Raw genomic sequence first — 19,157 nt, 5'->3', positions numbered from 1 at the left:
TATACTAAAGTAATACAGTTCTACATACTACCTTTTTGTAAAAGTCGTCAAATATCATAGATTTCTATGCTCTTCTTGGAGAATCAGAATAGGTGCTGGGACTGTTCTGATGTTACTGCACTGTTTATATGTACAGTCAATGCAGAAGCACCACAACAATTTGTCATTTTATGAACTGCATTACCCTTACTATGAAACAACCAGTAAATCCTTCTATGAAAAAAAGGAGTTAAATTTTGAATATACAGGGTGATTCAAAAAGAATACCACAACTTTAAAAATGTGTATTTAATGAAAGAAACATAATATAACCTTCTGTTGTACATCATTACAATGAGTATTTAAAAAGGTTTTTTTTCACTCAAAAACAAGTTCAGAGATGTTCAATATGGCCCCCTCCAGACACTCGAGCAATATCAACCCGATACTCCAACTCGTTCCACACTCTCTGTAGCATATAAGGCGTAACAGTTTGGATAGCTGCTGTTATTTCTCGTTTCAAATCATCAATGGTGGCTGGGAGAGGTGGCCGAAACACCATATCCTTAACATACTCCCATAAGAAAAAATCGCAGGGGGTAAGATCAGGGCTTCTTGGAGGCCAGTGATGAAGTGCTCTGTCACGGGCTGCCTGGCGGCCGATCCATCGCCTCGGGTAGTTGACGTTCAGGTTTATACCAACGTTTAATACACCACCTATGAGGAGGTTTAACACCATGCTTCGTTCGAAATGCACACTGAACAACTGTCGTCGATTCACTTCTGCCGTACTCAATAACACAAAAAGCTTTCTGTTGAGCGGTCGCCATCTTAGCATCAACTGACGCTGATGCCTAGTCAACAGCGCCTCAAGCGAACAAATGTACAACTAAATGGAACTTTATAGCTCCCTTAATTTGCCAACAGATAGTGCTTAGCTCTGCCTTTTGTCGTTGCAGAGTTTTAAATTCCTAAAGTTGTGGTATTCTTTTTGAATCACCCTGTACAAGTAAACTGAATGCAATAAGACTATATCCGAATGTAAAGACATTTGATACAGGTTTTTAGGAAAAACTATTATTAATGATGCAGAATTGACAGTCTTATTTTAATTGACAATTACTGTCGAGTAAACAACTCACCACCGTTTGTGATAAATTTATCAGATGTCTACTGTAAGGGAAAAACATTTGCAGCATGTCCTCTGTAATCCTCTGTAACTGAAATGAATAGACAAACATTTAAATCAAGTTAGCTTTTTACATAGATGGCTCTTACCTAAACTGAAGGATCTTGTGGCTCTGTGTCTTGAGATTCACTGTCGCTGGCTTCAGCCAAGTGTATCATCACAGATTCCACTATGGTGTCTCTTAAACCCTGATTCAAGAAATCAGTTTCTTGAAATGCTTCTGCAAGTTTTATGCAGCTCTCCCAGTCCTGTTGAGTAACATTGCCAAGAGCTTCGTGTGTTAGGTTCTCGACATCAGGAAGTTTGAAAGTAGTATTTCTTTTTGCTACTTCTCACTTTACCTGGGCTCATATCAATTCTATGGGATTATACTGGCAGTGATACGGTGGTAGATGTTCCACTTGGTGTCCCATTTTGTTCACCAGTTGATCAAATTCGTAAGTATTTTTGGCACCTATGATTTCTTCCTTAGACAGGAGCTCAGCATTCATTTCATGGACTGAAAATGAAACATTCTTTCTCTTTAATCACTCCATAATATCTGCCTTGTCCCAATTTGAACTTGGCAGCTTCTCCATCTGAATGGAAAAACTTCTCCATTCATTTCTGAATGGTAATCAGATTGGCAAGAACTTTTTCCACCACAAAAAACAAGTTTGGCCTCTGGTATGAAGCCTGTGGTTAATGAACCAGTGTGGGCAATGATTAATTGGCCACATTTATCCATAGGTACTTTCAAACTGCTGTTTCCTTTTGGAGTCATGCCATATTTACTTATTGGTGTGGTTCTGTGAAACCCAAGTTTCATTCAAGTACACTACAGGCCTGGTGTCTTCAGAACGCAAGAAGTCTATAGTACGCAAAAACTTTGCTCTTGCTGCTGCAATGTCTCTGTGTCCCATTAAGAATTTGTGTCCATCATTACATTTCTTGAATCAGAAACCAAGGGAGTGGAGAAGACAAAGAATGGAGGTCTCTGAGCCCGAGTAATTAATTTTTTCATGGAGGTCAGCCTGTATTTTTTTTAGCTGTTGGATACTCTCCTCTGTCATAATGTCCAAGTACAGTTCTACGCACAAGCTCTTTGTTAAAATCATCAAAGTCAGTTGATTTCTGTTCATGTTTGTGTCCTTTTCTTGAAAAATCAAAATTTTCGTTCATGTCTGGAGATTCAGCCAGTGACACAGATTTGCTAATACGGCCTACAGTTGACTTGGAGACACCACACACTGTAGCAGTAAGTTTATGAATTTGTGCAAAATTTATTCCTTGCCTCTTCATTGTCACCCAGATCAGTAAAAAACTTGAGTACATTCGATATGATAATTTTTGATTGTTTACAAATGTCTTTCTGCCCTTTAGGCACACTGACCAGAGCAGTACTGCAAGTAGGCCATTGCTCCTGCATTGTTGTTCACCACCAAACCCACCCCATAGCACCTTTCTAAAGACAGTAAGAAACTGAGATTAGGCGTGAACTCTCAATATAGCATGTTAACGCTGAGCTTTCAGCTGCTCTGACCTACCGCACTGCTAAAGGTACTGACCTGGCAACGAAGCTGAGACGTGGGTGAATCGCAGCCCGCAGCCCCAGCTGGTGGCAGACAGTGGCTGTGACCTTGAAGACTCTACTTCTGTGCAGGCCACTCACAGCATTTCATAGGATAGAACATGAGAACAAATTCTTCTACCTAAAGTGTCTCAACCAGCTCAGAGATTACTGGAGCAGATACACAGCAGATGGAATGTACCACACTGGAGGACACATTCACCAATAACTGGAAACAAAAAGAAATCACACTTTAAATAGTTAATTTATTCTGAGAGCAAAGTTATGCCACTCTCCACACCCCATACACGCAAGCGCACACGCGTGCACACGCGCGCGCACACGCGTGCACACGCACACGCACAGAGAGAGAGAGAGAGAGAGAGAGAGAGAGAGAGAGAGAGAGAGAGAGAGAGAGCATATTGATTACTCCTTTAAGTCATGAACATACTGCTCCACTGTATTTTAAAACACCTTACTGTTGGCATATACTGCAGCTACAAAAAATTGGATTGGGAATTAATTATCATAGGCACAGCTTTGGGAGCAGGCATCAGGAGGAAGAAATTTAGATGTTTAATGTCCCATTGATGTCATTGTCATTAAAGACAAAGTTGTAGCAAAGATTGAAGTGAATATCTGCAGAGGCTGTGTTCAAGTATCATCCCTGCATACACCTGAAATTACTTATGGAAACCATAGAAAAATCAAATCAGCATAATTGAAATTGGGTTGTGAACCTCACTCCTTCTGAGGTCAAGTGTTAACCACTGCACCATGTCACTCAGGAATATGTATGTTTCATTTTCCATATTAATCTAGATGGTACACAACATTGATATTACTAACAATTTATTTCCCAGAGTGCTTTAACTATTTCAAAGTGTTCTCAAAACAGAACCAGTTTTATATGGTGATCTTTTATTTATATTAGAGTACTCTTAGTGGCATTATTACTGCTCTGTTTATTATGTGTAAAAGAAAATGTTTCATCATTACAGTAATGTTGGAGTGTGAGGCATGTTCAGAAAGTAAGTGTACTGTGACCATCATGGGCTGTGGATTTTTGTTTTATGAGGATTGGTAACAGTGAATGGTAGATGAGGATCCCGTGGCTAGAGTGAGCATCACAGGATCACAATAGCATGTAAACTTACATTGTGGTGTCCACTTTCATGAAAAATGTTGTTAAGAAGTCCCACCACTCAAGCCACATGCTGTGACATGCGTCCTACTCATGGAAGGAATAACACCTGTCAAAATTTTTTTGTGAATCAAAATGCTATACAGCAAAGGTCTTATGAATAGAATGAGTGTGTTTAAGTGATGTAGGGAGTTTGGTTGAGACAGAACAAATGCTCATGGCGAACAGAGGAGTGGAAGATCTGCCATTCTGACTGAGAAGGTGGTACAAAAATTCAAGGAAAGTGTTCATGAATACAGCCAATTGACAGTGGATGATATTTTTATGATTTATCCACAACTCTCTTATACGAGACACTCACAAAAATACTGAGATACCGGAAACTGTGTGCAAGATGGCTCTCTAAACAGCTGACAGAGCAGCACACACACACACACACACACACACACACACACACACACACACACACACACACAAACATACACACACACACACACACACACACACACACGCAGAAATCAGGTAAGTAGCACCTGTGAGTTTCTTGAGCAACTTGAATTGGAAGGGGAGGATTTTCTGACTTCTATTGTGACTGGAGATGAAACATGATTAGTTCATTACACACCTGAGACAAAAAGACACTTGTCACAGTGGCATCACATCAATTCCCCATGTGCCAAAAAATTCAAAACCACAATATCAAGCAAAAACATCATAGACTGAGTGTTTTGGGATCAAATGGCATCAGTTAGCTCAAATTTCGGTCTGAGGGGAGACCATCAATGCATAACAATATTGCGAGACCCTAAAAGAAATCTCAACAAAAGGAGGGGAATGCTGCAGAGAGGAGTGCATAAAAATGCCAGTCCTCACACAACCTTAGCCACCAAGGTGCTCTTGAACTCATTTGGTCTGGATGTTTAGAATTGCCCTCCATATCCCCCTTACTTGGCATCTTCAAATTATTGTCTTTTCACCACCCTGGAGGCACACATGAGCGGAATTAAATTTTCAATTGACAAACAGTTGTAGAAGAAGGTTCTGAAGGGGGGAAGGAGTTGGTGGGAGATTTCTTTGAGGAGGGCATAAAGAAGCTTGTGCCACAGCTCACCACATGCATTGAGTGGGATGGTAATTATGTGGAAAAATAGTCTTTAAGTGTTATCAACAGTACCCAGTTATTTTTTTTAACTGCACTTTTTCTAAAAAAATATAAAAATATGTTTTCTGATCATGACTTGTACATGAGTAAGGGAGACATCTTCAATGGTAGAGGCCTACTTAAGAGAAGTGAAAAATTATGGTCCATTTTGTGAAGATGAAAAGAAATCATCTCAGTAATGGGAAATATCCTAGTAATTTCAACAAATGAACATTAACAGTAACAACAGACACAAACTTACCTTAGGAGAACCAATATTACATATAACATAGCATCTCTAGGATAAAATTGTTCATTATATTGAAAAACAGAACCATTTTCACTCAGGCTGTCCACCCCTTGAGCTGAGAGGTCAGTGCATATGATTGCCATGCAGCAGGCCTGGGTTCGATTTCCCAGCCAGGTTGGAGATTTTCACCACTCAGGGACTGGGTGTGGTGTTGTCCTCATTATCATTTCATCCTTATCAACATGCAAGTTGCCCTATGTGGCGTTGAATGAAAAGACTTGCAACTCAGTGGCCCAACTTCTCCAGGAGGGTCTCCTGGCCATCAATGCCATATCATTGTTTCATTTCATTTTTTTCACTTAGGCTGTTCAGGTGGAATAAATATTTTATTCCACACTAATACACTAACAGGTAGTGGATAATGAAGCATTTATTCTAGCTGAACAACCCAAATGGAGGAGGTTCTGTCTTTCATTGGAAATTATAAATGCTGTGTTGCTAGACGAGAAGAAATCAGCCAAGACAACATTACTGCGCAGTAAGAGAGAGTAGCTGTTATGTTAAAGTGAATGAATCCTGAGAATGTAAACGACTTGTTGTTTGTGAGATTAAAAGTATCACCCTTGCACAGAAAAACAACTGAAAAAGTTGAACACAGATAAGTCACCAGGTCCGGATGGAATCTCAGTTCGGTTTTACAAAACGTAGTCTATATCATTGGTCCCTTACTTAGCTTGCAATTATCATGAATCTCTCAACTATTGCAAAGTGTCGAGAATGTATATAAGAAGGGTAAAAGAATGGACCCACAAAAATTACAGACCAATATACTTAACATCAGTTTGCTGCAGAATTCTAAAGCACACTCTGAGTTCAAATACAGTATGTATAATAAATTTCTTAGAAACAAAAAACTCATGTCCATGAATCAGCATGGCTTTAGAAAGCATTAATTGTGTCAAACCCAGCTTGTTCTTATCTCACATGAGACTGTGGTCATGTCTGTATGAGTAGCATTTGTGTGTGTTTTTTTTTTTTTTTTTTTTTTTTTTTTGACGAAGGCCTTGTTGGCCGAAACCTTATTTGGTAAGTTTCTTTGTTGTGCCTATCTGTGACTCAATATCTCTGTTATATGATGAGTAGCAACTATCCTTTTAATAATATTGTTACATTCCATCCTGTATTTCCATTGTATTACTGTGAAATGTGGATGAAGGGCAATGGGCAGCTTTCATATTTCTAGGTTTCCAAAAAGCATTCGACACCCACTGCAAACTGTTTACAAAGGTACATGCATATGGATAGGACTGTCTGGAAGACTTCTTAAGTAATAGAACCCAGTATGTTGTCCTCAATGGTGTATGTTCATTGGAGACAGGGGTAACATCAGAAGTACCGCATGGAAGTGTGATAGTACCATTGATATTTTCTATATATATATGTAAGTGATGTGGCAGACAGGGTGGGCAGCAATCTGTGGCTATTCAATGTTGATGCTGTGGTTTACAGGCAGGTGTTGAAGATAAGTGACTTTAGCTTGATACAAGATGGCGTAGGCAAAATTTCTAATTGGTGTGATAAATGGCAGCTGGCTGTTAATGTAGAAAAATGTAAGTTAATGTGGATGAGTAGGAAAAACAAACCCGTAATGTTTGGATGCAGCATTGACACAGTCATGCTGTTTACATTCCTGGACATAACATTGTGAAGCGATATAAAATGGAACAAGCATGTGAGGGTTGTGATGTGGAAAGTGAATGGTAGACTTTGGTTTATTGGGAGAATATTAGGGAAAAGTAGGTCATCTGTAAAGGAGAGCGCATATAGGGTGCTAGTGTGACCTATTCTTGAGTACCATTTGAGTGTTTGGGATCTGCAAGAGGTCAGATTGAAAGAAGACAGCAAAGCAATTCAGAGTCAAGCTGCAAGATTTGATACCGGTAGCTTCCATCAGATTGCAAGTGTTACAGATATGCTTCAGGAGTTCAAGTGGGAATCCTGGAGGGAAAAAGACATTCACTTTGAAGAACACTACTGAGACAGTTTAGAGAACTGACATTTGAAGCTGACTGCAGAACGATCCTATTGCTGCCAACATACATTTCATGCAGGGATCATGAAGATAATATACAAGAAATTAGGGCTCATACTGTGGCATGTAGGCAGTCCTGTTTCCCTTGCACTTTTTGTGAGTGGAACAGGAAAGGAAGTGACTAGTTATGGTACAGCGTACCCTTTGTCAAGTCCCGTACAGTAGCTTGTGGAGTATGTAGATGTAGATGTAGACGTAAATGTAGATCGTGAATTATGGAAAATTATTTTGAAAATGGTTACACCTAAAAAAATTATAAAAGGAGAAATTACACTATTTTTATTGTTACATTAAATTTCAATAGGGCTCTAATTATTCTGCGGCTATGTAAAATGACAAATAGACATGTTTGCTCACTCAGACTAATTTTGCAAACAGCTTAAAATACTGCCGTGTTCTGGGGCTTAAGAACTTTATTGCCAACATGTTCCTCTCCAGGGCTGTCTGCCTGTTGAAGAAGAATCTATCTACTGCCTTAATATAGTGAGACAAATTTGTTTTATGAGCATTGTGTATCTTCCATTTTTCCTCCTTTCCCTTAGTCCCAGATCAAGCACTGAAACATACAAGTATAGTATAGGTCATTACAGTATTTGAAGTACATTTTGAAGTTTTTTTATTAAAAAAGATGTGTAATGACGTTACGGCTAATAATGGAAGCAAGGCTAAAGAAAAATCAAGACACTTTCATAGGATTTGTCGACCTGGAAAAAGCGTTCGACAATATAAAATGGTGCAAGCTGTTCGAGATTCTGAAAAAAGTAGGGGTAAGCTATAGGGAGAGACGGGTCATATACAATATGTACAACAACCAAGAGGGAATAATAAGAGTGGATGATCAAGAATGAAGTGCTCGTATTAAGAAGGGTGTAAGACAAGGCTGTAGCCTTTCGCCCCTACTCTTCAATCTGTACATCGAGGAAGCAATGATGGAAATAAAAGAAAGGTTCAGGAGTGGAATTAAAATACAAGGTTAAAGGATATCAATGATATGATTCGCTGATGTAATTGCTATTCTGAGTGAAAGTGAAGAAGAATTAAATGATCTGCTGAACAGAATGAACAGTTTAATGAGTACACAGTATGGTTTGAGAGTAAATCAGAGAAAGACGAAGGTAATGAGAAGTAGTAGAAATGAGAACAGCGAGAAACTTAACATCAGGATTGATGGTCATGAAGTCAATGAAGTTAAGGAATTCTGCTACCTAGGCAGTAAAATAACCAATGACGGACGGAGCAAGGAGGACATCAAAAGCAGACTTGCTATGGCAAAAAAGGCATTTCTGGCCAAGAGAAGTCTACTAATATCAAATACCGGCCTTAATTTGAGGAAGAAATTTCTGAGGATGTACGTCTGGAGTACAGCATTGTATGGTAGTGAAACATGGACTGTGGGAAAACCGGAACAGAAGAGAATCGAAGCATTTGAGATGTGGTGCTATAGACGAATGTTGAAAAGTAGGTGGACTGATAAGGTAAGGAATGAGGAGGTCCTACGCAGAATCAGAGAGGAAAGGAATATGTGGAAAACACTGATAAGGAGAAGGGACAGGATGATAGGACATCTGCTAAGACATGAGAGAATGACTTCCATGGTACTAGAGGGAGCTGTAGAGGGCAAAAACTGTAGAGGAAGACAGAGATTGGAATACGTCAAGCAAATAATTGAGGGCGTAGGTTGCAAGTGCTACTCTGAGATGAAGAGGTTAGCACAGGAAAGGAATTCGTGGCGGGCCGCATCAAACCAGTCAGTAGACTGATTTTTTTAAATAAATAAAAAAAAAAAAAAAAAAAAAAAGGAGACAAATTGAAAATTTGTGCCAGGTGGGTTTGCACCCAGATTTTCTGTTTATAACCACCAGTCATCTTAACCATTAGTCTGTTACTTTTTTTTACTAAAATATTTTAATGTACAGAATCTTTATCATAAGTCTATAAATTTTTGCATTTTAGGATCAATGTAAGTCAAAGGCCTTGGAACTGATTCTGGGGAGACACTCCAGGGCTGTCCTTGATATTTGTGCATATTATTCCTGAACACTGATACTGAACATATTTTGTTAACAGGCACAATATTTCTGGACGATGTGGAACTTGGAACAGCTGTTCATGGAATGGGAGACATCACAGCCAAATGGGTAGAAAAGTGTGTGTGTCCAAATGCTTACACTGGTCAGTTTTGTGAATCATGTGCCCTTGGCTATTACTGGGAAACACATAATGAGCATGCGACTGTGTGTGTGCCTTGCAGCTGCAATGGACATGCTGAAATGTGTGATGAGAATACTGGTAACTTTGTAATTAAGTTTAATTTTCATCTCTGTCTTAAGAAAAGATATATGGCAGTTTTAATAATGAATTGTAAATTGATACTCAAATAGTATAATTATTATGGAGACCCAAATAATGGCGAAGAATATTTTACTGACTTCTTCACTTGATATGCATACTGAGTTTGATGGCCTGTGGGAGAATTATGAAAACCAAGCTTTATCCAAATGTACAGGGAAAAGTGAATTAAATAACAAACAGTCACATAATTATGTTAATCATGGATTCCCAGTTTAATGCCTTAACATCAAAATGAAGTTTGTACATTGAAAATTAGTATTTGTGAAGGAAAACAGAATATTAAAAAGTAGAAAAAAGACCACAAAATAAGAAATCTGTATTTTGGATAATATAGCTGGTAGTGTAATGGAATTTGCATGGAATTGCATAGATGCAGATGGAACTTCCTTATTACAGTGCTAACAATATCATGTTGGTCCATCCAGGACTTCTCATTTTTACAATGCTAAATAAACTTATTGCCAAAATATCAATTTTTCATCAACAGGCAGTGCTTCAACTGAATCAGTAGTCAGTACAACAGTAGAGCACTATTCACAGCTGTGCACATTTACACTTCCATTACACAAAAATTGTACGTCATGTAACGGTAGGAAATTTAACAGCCTGTCAGCATTACCTCTTTTTTTACTCCATCCAGCAAATTTCTGTACATAAGGTGGGCCACAACTCTGATAACACTGGAGTGTCACATGTTTGTGAAAATGGTAGTTAATATGTTGCTTTTCATTATTAACGAAAGGATTAGTCTTTTGTGTGTTTGTCAAAAAGAAATCATGGTACTGGTATGTATGTATTGTATTCTGCCTTACGGCAGGTCTTGTCGTGGGTTAAGCCTATTCCTTTTGTCTGTCCATAGCCAGTGTTTTCATTTCTTAATATTTGCCTCATTTGGTATTGTCCAGCATTTGATATCTTCTTTTTCCTCTTCCCCTCTCCCTTTTTCTCTCCACCATTCCTTCTATTCCTTCCTTCAATAAACAGTCCCTTCTCAAACAATGTCCAAACCAGTTCCGTTTTCTCTTTCTGATGACTTTCAATATGTTTCTTTGTTCTCCAACTATTCATAATACTTCTTCATTCCTTACTGGTCTTACCAGTTCACTTTTTTCATTCTTCTCCATATCCACATTCTAGTGCCTCCAATCTTCTTTCATCTTCCTTCCTCAATGTCTAGGTCTCTGCATCATATAGTGCAATGCTCCAGATGTAGCATTTGGCAAGTCTTTTTCTCAGGTCTTTGTTTAGTGGCCCACAAAGTAATTTCTGTTTCATCTTGAATCCTTCTTTTGCCATTGCAATTCTTTTCCTAATTTCTGTTGAGCAGTACATATCATCCATTATTAAACTTCCCAAGTAACTGAAGTTATTCACTTGCTCCATTTCCTCTCCCCCTATTTTCATATGGCATTTTCTCCCCTTTCCTCCAATTACCACGCTTTTCATTTTCTTCTTGTTAATCTTCATTCCATATTCTTCTAATTTTGTGTTTAGATCATCTAACATTTGTTTCATCTCTCTTGTACTCTCTTCCATCACAACCATGTCATTTGCAAATCTTACACAATCCACTCTCCGACTGCCTATACAAACTCCTCTCCTTCCATCAAAACTTTCACTAATAATTTCCTCCATATATATATTGAACAGTGTTGGTGATAAACAACAACCTGTCTTACACCTCTTCCCAGTTCAATTTCTTCACTCAGCACACCTCCTATTCTTACTCTTGCTCTCTGGTTCAAATATAAATTTCTAATTAGCTGTCTATCCCTCCAGTCAACTACATGTTTCCTTAAGATTTCCATCAGTTTGTCCCATATGACACAGTCAAAAGCCTTCTCAAGATCAATGAACACAACATACACCTTCCTATTCTTCTCCATGCACCTCTCCCCTATCACTCTCAGTAGCCCAATGGCATCTCTAGTTCCCACTCCTTGCCTGAAACGAAATTGTTCATCTCCTATAACGCAATCCAGCTTTCCATATAGCCTTCTGTTGAGCGTCCTCAGCAAGACTTTGGCTGCATGCAATATCAGGCTCACTGTTCTATGTTCCTCACACTTTTTGCTGTTCTTTTTCTTTTCTATAGGTATTAAGATACTTTCTGTACTGGTACTATTTTTCAAATGATTGATTTACAGTTTTAATATTAGTGTTGGATCACTTGATGCTTTGAAGGTGTTATGGCATAAATGAAAATGTGTATTTTGCGGTCAATTTTAGAAAATGTATAACATCAACTGTGTATCAGATGTAAGTGAATTGGCAGATGTAACAGTGTGTGTTTTGAACTGCCTAAAGCAAACAGGTGAAGCAGTTCTCACATGGATTTAAAAGTGTTTTCAGATGGCACATCTAAGTATACTTCCCAAATTAGCTACATGAACTATTTATATTTCTTTCTTCAAAATCTCCACATATAGTTGAATATTGTTAAATACAATATGCAGTATGATTCATTACTAATGCTGGGTTGCTAAACAACAACTGTTGCACAATATAGTTGTCATTTGGAATAAAGTTTCACAAACTCTAATAAAGCTGCTTATATTTTTCTTGCCTTCTGCTAAAATAGTTGTAGATAAACTCTGGCATCATCAGCTTTGTTGGACAGGTTTTCATATTTATGATTGGAACAATCCTTCACACATACCTTTTCTGTTTATTTTCTTCTGAAGTGGCTTCTTCACAATTACAGTTTGAGAATGTATATTGTAATCAATAATTTCTTTTACAAAAACTCACAACATCTGAAAGACTGAACTCGTGTTTACATTTCAACAACAAGTGAATAACTGAAGCTGCAGCTGGTGTGCTTCTCATTTGTTTATAGGTTACTGTTTGATGCTAGAATATTCTGAAAAATTAAACTTTTCTAATTACAATACTTTTCAATTAATACCTCAGTTATAAACAAAATTTATGTTTCTGGATTCTGCAATTTTAATATTTCAATACAAACATTATTATTTAAATTAATAACAGGTTTGACATAAAAATTTCTAGATTTCACATGTTTGTTTAAATTATGACCTTCCCATAATTTTCATCTGATGACATGCTTTCTGTAAAACTAATTGCATTTTATTGACCATGTATCAGATATCTACACTTTGAGTAAAAAATTTAAACTGTCCCAAATAAAATTCTTGAAATTTATGGCTATCTGTTTGTTGCTCATTACAAATGTAATGTACAGTATAAAACAAAAATGCAATATTAAACAAATAGTTTTTTCCAAGAGTGTATCTCTACTTATCATTCTGTAATGCAAAATGATCAATAGGATCACATATATTTTTTGGAAACTATTTTGCTGTGACAAAAAAACAAATGGAAGGCTCTTATCAGTAACAGCCCACAATTAATCAACATATTACCTTCATATGGTCATGTGTGTAGTGTTATACCCTTACAAAACTGTATCTTCACTGAAGGAACCTTGCCCACCCCCTGATGCATTTCAAACTGCAGCTTCTTGCAAGAAATTATTACTTATTCTTATAAAACTCTCTTACTTTATGCATGTAGCTCTAAATCATGTATGTTTAAAATATAGTGTCACTAAATTCAGATATTTTTTGTAGCAGTAAACTGTCTGTCACATTTAGAAACACTTCTATGTTAAAATTGTAGTGTAGTCCCCTTAAGTACAAAGTTGTGATATCTGTCAGCTTCTTTTACTTACTGATGTTCACTTTTACACATCACAGTTTCAGCTGTTCTCAAGTTCTACATCTACATCTACATCCATACTCCACAAGCCACCTGACGGTGTGTGGAGGAGGGTACCTCGAATACCTCTATCGGTTCTCCCTTCTATTCCAGTCTCTTATTGTTCGTGGAAAAAAGGATTGTCAGTATGCCTCTGTGTGGGCTCTAATCTCTCTGATTTTATTCTCATGGTCTCTTCGTGAGACATATGTAGGAGGGAGCAATATACTGCCTGACTCCTCGGTGAAGGTATGTTCTCGAAACTTCAACAAAAGCTCGTACCGAGCTACTGAGCATCTCTCCTGCAGAGTCTTTCACTGGAGTTTATCTATCATCTCTGTAATGCTTTCGCGATTACTAAATGATCCTGTAACGAAGTGCACTGCTCTCTGTTGGATCTTCTCTATCTCTTCTATCAACCCTATCTGGTACGGATCCCACACTGCTGAGCAGTATTCAAGCAGTGGGCGAACAAGCGTACTGTATCCCACTTCCTTTGTTTTCGGATTGCATTTCCTTAGGATTCTTCCAATGAATCTCAGTCTGGCATCTGCTTTACCGACGATCAACATTATATGATCATTCCATTTTAAATCACTCCTAAAGCATACTCCCAGATAATTTATGGAATTAACTGCTTCCAGTTGCTGACCTGCTATATTGTAGCTAAATGATAAGGGATCTTTCTTTCTATGTATTCTCAGCACATTACACTTGTCTACATTGAAATTCAATTGCCATTCCCTGCACCATGCGTCAATTCGCTGCAGATCCTCCTGCATTTCAGTACAATTTTCCATTGTTACAACCTCTTCTTCTTGGTACTGTAGCGACGCTGCCGCGCGCTACTTCAAGCTCGCCAGTGTGTGTGTGTGTGTGCTGTGCGCGTGTGTCAGTACAGTGATGTAGCGACGCTGTGTAGTTCCGCGCCCAGCCTCTAGAGGCGCTGTGTTTTATAACTTTTATATACGTTCTGTTTCTTATGATTATTATTCCTTGTTTTTTAGTGTTAGTGAGTAGTTCCTTGTCTCCTGACTTGTGTGGACGGATACTATTTTCTCTCCTAACTACAGAAGTTCCCGAGGATTGAGGATCCTCTGTATAGATCGGAAGCAAAATTTAATAGCCCCCGAACTGTCCACACATGCCGGGCGTCGTCAGATACGCGCCGCAATAAAGTTATTATTACTCAACTGAAGGTCTTCATTCTTCCGAATCACGTCAAGCAAAAGTCGGACAGCCACCAGTTTAGCTGTACCCGACAAGTGGTGACCCCGACGTGATCCAAGCAGAGACCGACGTGATTAAGAAGAAGCAGTCGTGAGCTACGCAAGTAACGAGCACATAATGACCGAACAGCAGGCCGTCTCCAGGATTGCAGTCCGTTTGCCGCCGTTCTGGCCCGACAACCCAGTACTCTGGTTCGCGCAGGCAGAGGCAAGTTTTAGCTGCGCTGGAATAACGGTCGAAGCAACTAAATTTGCGCTGATTGTGAGCCAACTCGACCAACGTTATGCAGCCGAGGTGCAGGACATAATCACAGCACCGCCCGAGGCTGGAGCTTATGCCAGGCTAAAATCAGAGTTGATTCGACGGGTTGCCGCGTCACAAGAGGACCGGATACGTCCGGTTCTGACACAGGAAGAAATTGGCGACAGGAAGCCTTCTCAATACCTGCGACATCTACGCAGCAAAGTTGACACCGTTACTGTGCCAGACAGTCTGCTTAGAACGCTGTGGAGCAGTAGGTTGCCGCCGCAAATAAAAGCCATAATCGCCTCACAAACGGACATGCCGCTGGATGACGTGGCGCAGCTAGCAGACCGGATTCAGGACGCGATCACACCGGCTCCGGTCAGCGCAGTCGCGGCGTCGGACAACAGTGCAAATAGTACCGCGTCTGTGGCACGAGCCGACCATGATTCTCTCGCTGCCAAGGTTGAGCTTTTGTGCGCCCAGGTCAGTGCGCTGCTAGCACGGGACGACGACAATAATAGAAGAAGTCGATACAGACGGCGGCGTTCGAGAAGCAGATCTTCCGGCAGTACTACCACTCCGCAAGGCGAGGTACCGTTGTGCTGGTACCACCGACGATTTGGCGATCAGGCAAGGAAGTGCACATCGCCATGCTCGCACCCAAACGCCACCGGCGGTCGACAATAGGCGCAACCGACTGCCAGTTATCCTCCAAGCGCCTGTTCGTTACCGATAGGAGTTCCGGCGTTAAGTTTTTAATTGACACTGGATCGGACCTGAGTATCATACCACGAACAGCCATACATCGTTGCCGGCCGCCAACTGCCTTCCGTCTGACGGCTGCCAACAATTCTTCCATCGCAACATATGGCACACAGAGGATGGAGCTTAATCTCGGCCTACGTCGCGCGTACGAGTGGAATTTTACAGTTGCTGACGTCACGGAGGCGATCGTCGGGGCTGATCTCCTCGCGCACTATCACCTGCTGCCGGACGTCGCGAACGCACGCTTGGTAGACAGCGTCACTGGCTTAGCTGTCACGGGTTTCCGTCGCAACACCGCAACGCACAGTGCCAAGTTGGTCCATGCTACGGAGGGTGAGTACACTGAATTACTGCTTAACTATCTGAACTTGACCAGGCCGCCCGGCGCTCCCAGGTTCATACCACATGACACGGTGCATCACATTCAAACGACTGATGGTCCCCCAGTAGCATGCCGACCTAGGCATCTCGCTCCGGACAGATTGAAGATAGCGAAGGCAGAATTTGACGCCATGATTCGTGAGGGCATAATGCGGCCATCTAAGAGCCCGTGGTCCTCCGCATTACATCTTGTTCCGAAGAAGGGTGGAGCTTGGCGCCCATGCGGTGACTACCGTGCGCTTAACGCGCGAACGGTGCCGGACAGATATCCCGTTCCGTTACTGAGGGATTATAATCACGCTTTACATGGTGCCACGGTGTTCACAGTCCTGGACTGCGCTAAAGCGTATACACAGATTCCGGTGGCCAATGACGACATTCCAAAGACTGCAATAATAACGCCTTTCGGTTTATTTGAAAGTAAATTTATGACTTTCGGTTTACGCAATGCCGCTCAGACCTGGCAAAGGTTTATAGACTCGGTTCTCCAGGGGCTGCCGTTCTGTTTCGCCTACCTGGACGATGTGTTAGTGTTCTCTGCTGACCACGATCAACACCGACAACATCTGCGAGAGATTTTCGAGCGATTGGAGCGTTACGGTGTCGTCTTGAACGTGGACAAGTGTGTTTTTGGGCAGTCAGAGGTGACATTTCTTGGCCATAAGATTTCTGCTGAAGGCTCTCTTCCTCTGTCCGAGAAGGTGGACGCTATCTTGCAGCTACCCCGACCAACTACGATCAAAGAATTACGTCGTTTTTTGGGGATGCTCAATTTTTATCGACGACACCTTCCTCACGCTGCGGAGCTGCAGGAACCTTTGACGGCGGCATTATCAGGCCCTAAGGTAAATAGCAAGTCTCTGATACAGTGGACAGAGGACATGTGTTCTGCGTTCGAGGCAACAAAGAGGAGTATGGCTGACGCGGCGCTTCTCGCACACCCACGACTCGACGCGCCATTAGCAATTGTCGTAGATGCGAGCCAGACGGCGATCGGTGCCGCGTTACAACAATGGTCCGACAACGCATGGCAGCCACTGGCGTATTATTCCCACAAGCTTTCGCCTGCACAGAGAAAATGGAGCACATACGACCGTGAACTCCTGGCGGTATACCAAGCAGTGAAATATTTTCGCCCTCAAGTGGAAGCGCGAACTTTCACGATATATACAGACCACAAGCCACTCACGTTCGCCTTCCGTCGGAATAGTGTCAACTGCTCTCCCCGTCAATTTCATCACCTTGAGTTCGTGGCCCAGTTTACTACCGACATTAGACATATTTCTGGGATCGACAACATTGTTGCGGATTGCCTTTCACGGATCAGCAGTGTTTCCAGTAACATAGACTTTCCTGCACTGGCACAGGCACAGAGAGACGACGAAGAACTCCTTGCCTATGTTAAAGACACGGCTTCAGCATTGCAACTGAAACTTGTTGATGTTCCGGGGGAGGACACACAGCTATACTGCGACGTTTCTCGCGGCCGACCTCGTCCCTTTCTGACGCCGGCTTTTAGAAGACAAGCTTTTGATATAGTGCATGGATTGTGCCATCCCGGGGTACGCCCGACATTCCGCCTAGTATCGCAACGTTTCGTGTGGCCAGGCATGCAAAAAGACTGCCGCGAGTGGGTCCAATCTTGTCTTCAGTGCCAACGCTGCAAGATTAACCGCCATGTACACGCACCGATCGGCGATTTTCCGGATACCACCGCCCGCTTTGCCCACGTTCATTTAGATGTAGTCGGACCACTTCCACCTTCGAACGGGCAAAGATATCGGTTTACAATGATCGACCGTTTTACGCATTGGCCGGAGGCAGTGCCGGTGGATAATGTCACAGCAGACACATTAGCTTCCGCTTTTGCAATGACTTGGTTGGCAAGATTTGGATGCCCACTACATATTACCACTGACCGCGGACGGCAATTTGAATCAGACCTGTTCTCACAGCTGGCCAAGTTTTGTGGTTACACCCACCATAAGACCACAAGTTATCACCCAGCAAGCAATGGAATGATCGAACGCTGGCACCGTTGTTTGAAGGCCGCGCTGATGTGCCACGAAGAAACCTGGACAACCGCACTACCAGTGGTCTTGTTAGGCTTACGGACGACTTTCAAACCAGACCTGGGGTCGTCAGCGGCAGAACTGGTTTACGGAGAAACACTGCGCCTTCCTGGTGACTTTGTAGACGCTGATGCCGCGGAGACAGTTGCTACTGGCCAGCCGGATTTCTTGCGACGATTGAGGGACCATGTATCAAAGATTCGCCCTCCGAAAGCCACACGTCATGGCAAGCCGCCCACTTTCGTGCACCAGGACCTGGAACAATGTCGTCACGTCATGCTCCGCACTGAGGGCGTTAAACCGCCTCTACAAGCTCCTTATTCTGGTCCATATGAAGTGCTACGGCGCAGTGCCCACACCATGGATATCCTAGTGAACGGCAAAACGACGACTGTCGCGTTGAATCGGGTTAAACCTGCATATGTTTTTCCTGACACCCCACTAGCGGCACCTCGTCGTAGGCGTCCACCTACCGCTGTTCCAGACACTGACGCCACATCTCCGGCGCCGGCTCTTCAACATTCGCCGCCCAACGCAGCACAACATCCGCCTCCTGACGTTGTTCCTCCTCCTCCGGCGAGGACGACCCGTTCTGGACGTCGGGTGCACTTTCCGGCGCGGTATCTCGACGCCGACGCTCCGCTTCCGCCCGGGGGGCTGATGTAGCGACGCTGCCGCGCGCTACTTCGAGCTCGCCAGTGTGTGTGTGTGTGTGCTGTGCGTGTGTGTCAGTACAGTGATGTAGCAACGCTGTGTAGTTCCGCGCCCAGCCTCTAGAGGCGCTGTGTTTTATAACTTTTATATACGTTCTGTTTCTTATGATTATTATTCCTTGTTTTTTAGTGTTAGTGAGTAGTTCCTTGTCTCCTGACTTGTGTGGACGGATATTATTTTCTCTCCTAACTACAGAAGTTCCCGAGGATTGAGGATCCTCTGTATAGATTGGAAGCAAAATTTTATAGCCCCCGAACTGTCCACACATGCCGGGCGTCGTCAGATACGCGCCGCAATAAAGTTATTATTACTCAACTGAAGGTCTTCATTCTT

General features: G+C 41.7%; 1 protein-coding gene across 6 annotated transcripts in view; it reads left to right on the top strand.

The window, feature by feature from the left end:
- The window catches only part of LOC126260180 (laminin subunit gamma-1-like), a 389,608-nt gene that overhangs the window by 215,064 nt on the left and 155,387 nt on the right, over window positions 1-19,157 (top strand). For all 6 annotated transcript variants that reach the window (XM_049957448.1, XM_049957449.1, XM_049957447.1 and 3 more), the window contains one exon: window positions 9,412-9,633. In XM_049957448.1, coding sequence (XP_049813405.1) covers window positions 9,412-9,633 — 222 coding nt within the window. The remainder of the gene's footprint in view (window positions 1-9,411; window positions 9,634-19,157) is intronic.

This window comes from Schistocerca nitens, chromosome 5, assembly GCF_023898315.1.
Source record: "Schistocerca nitens isolate TAMUIC-IGC-003100 chromosome 5, iqSchNite1.1, whole genome shotgun sequence".
Taxonomy (NCBI): Eukaryota; Metazoa; Arthropoda; class Insecta; order Orthoptera; family Acrididae; genus Schistocerca; species Schistocerca nitens.
The sequence above is the reverse complement of the archived record's forward strand: the minus strand, read 5'-3'. Positions and strand labels throughout refer to the sequence as shown.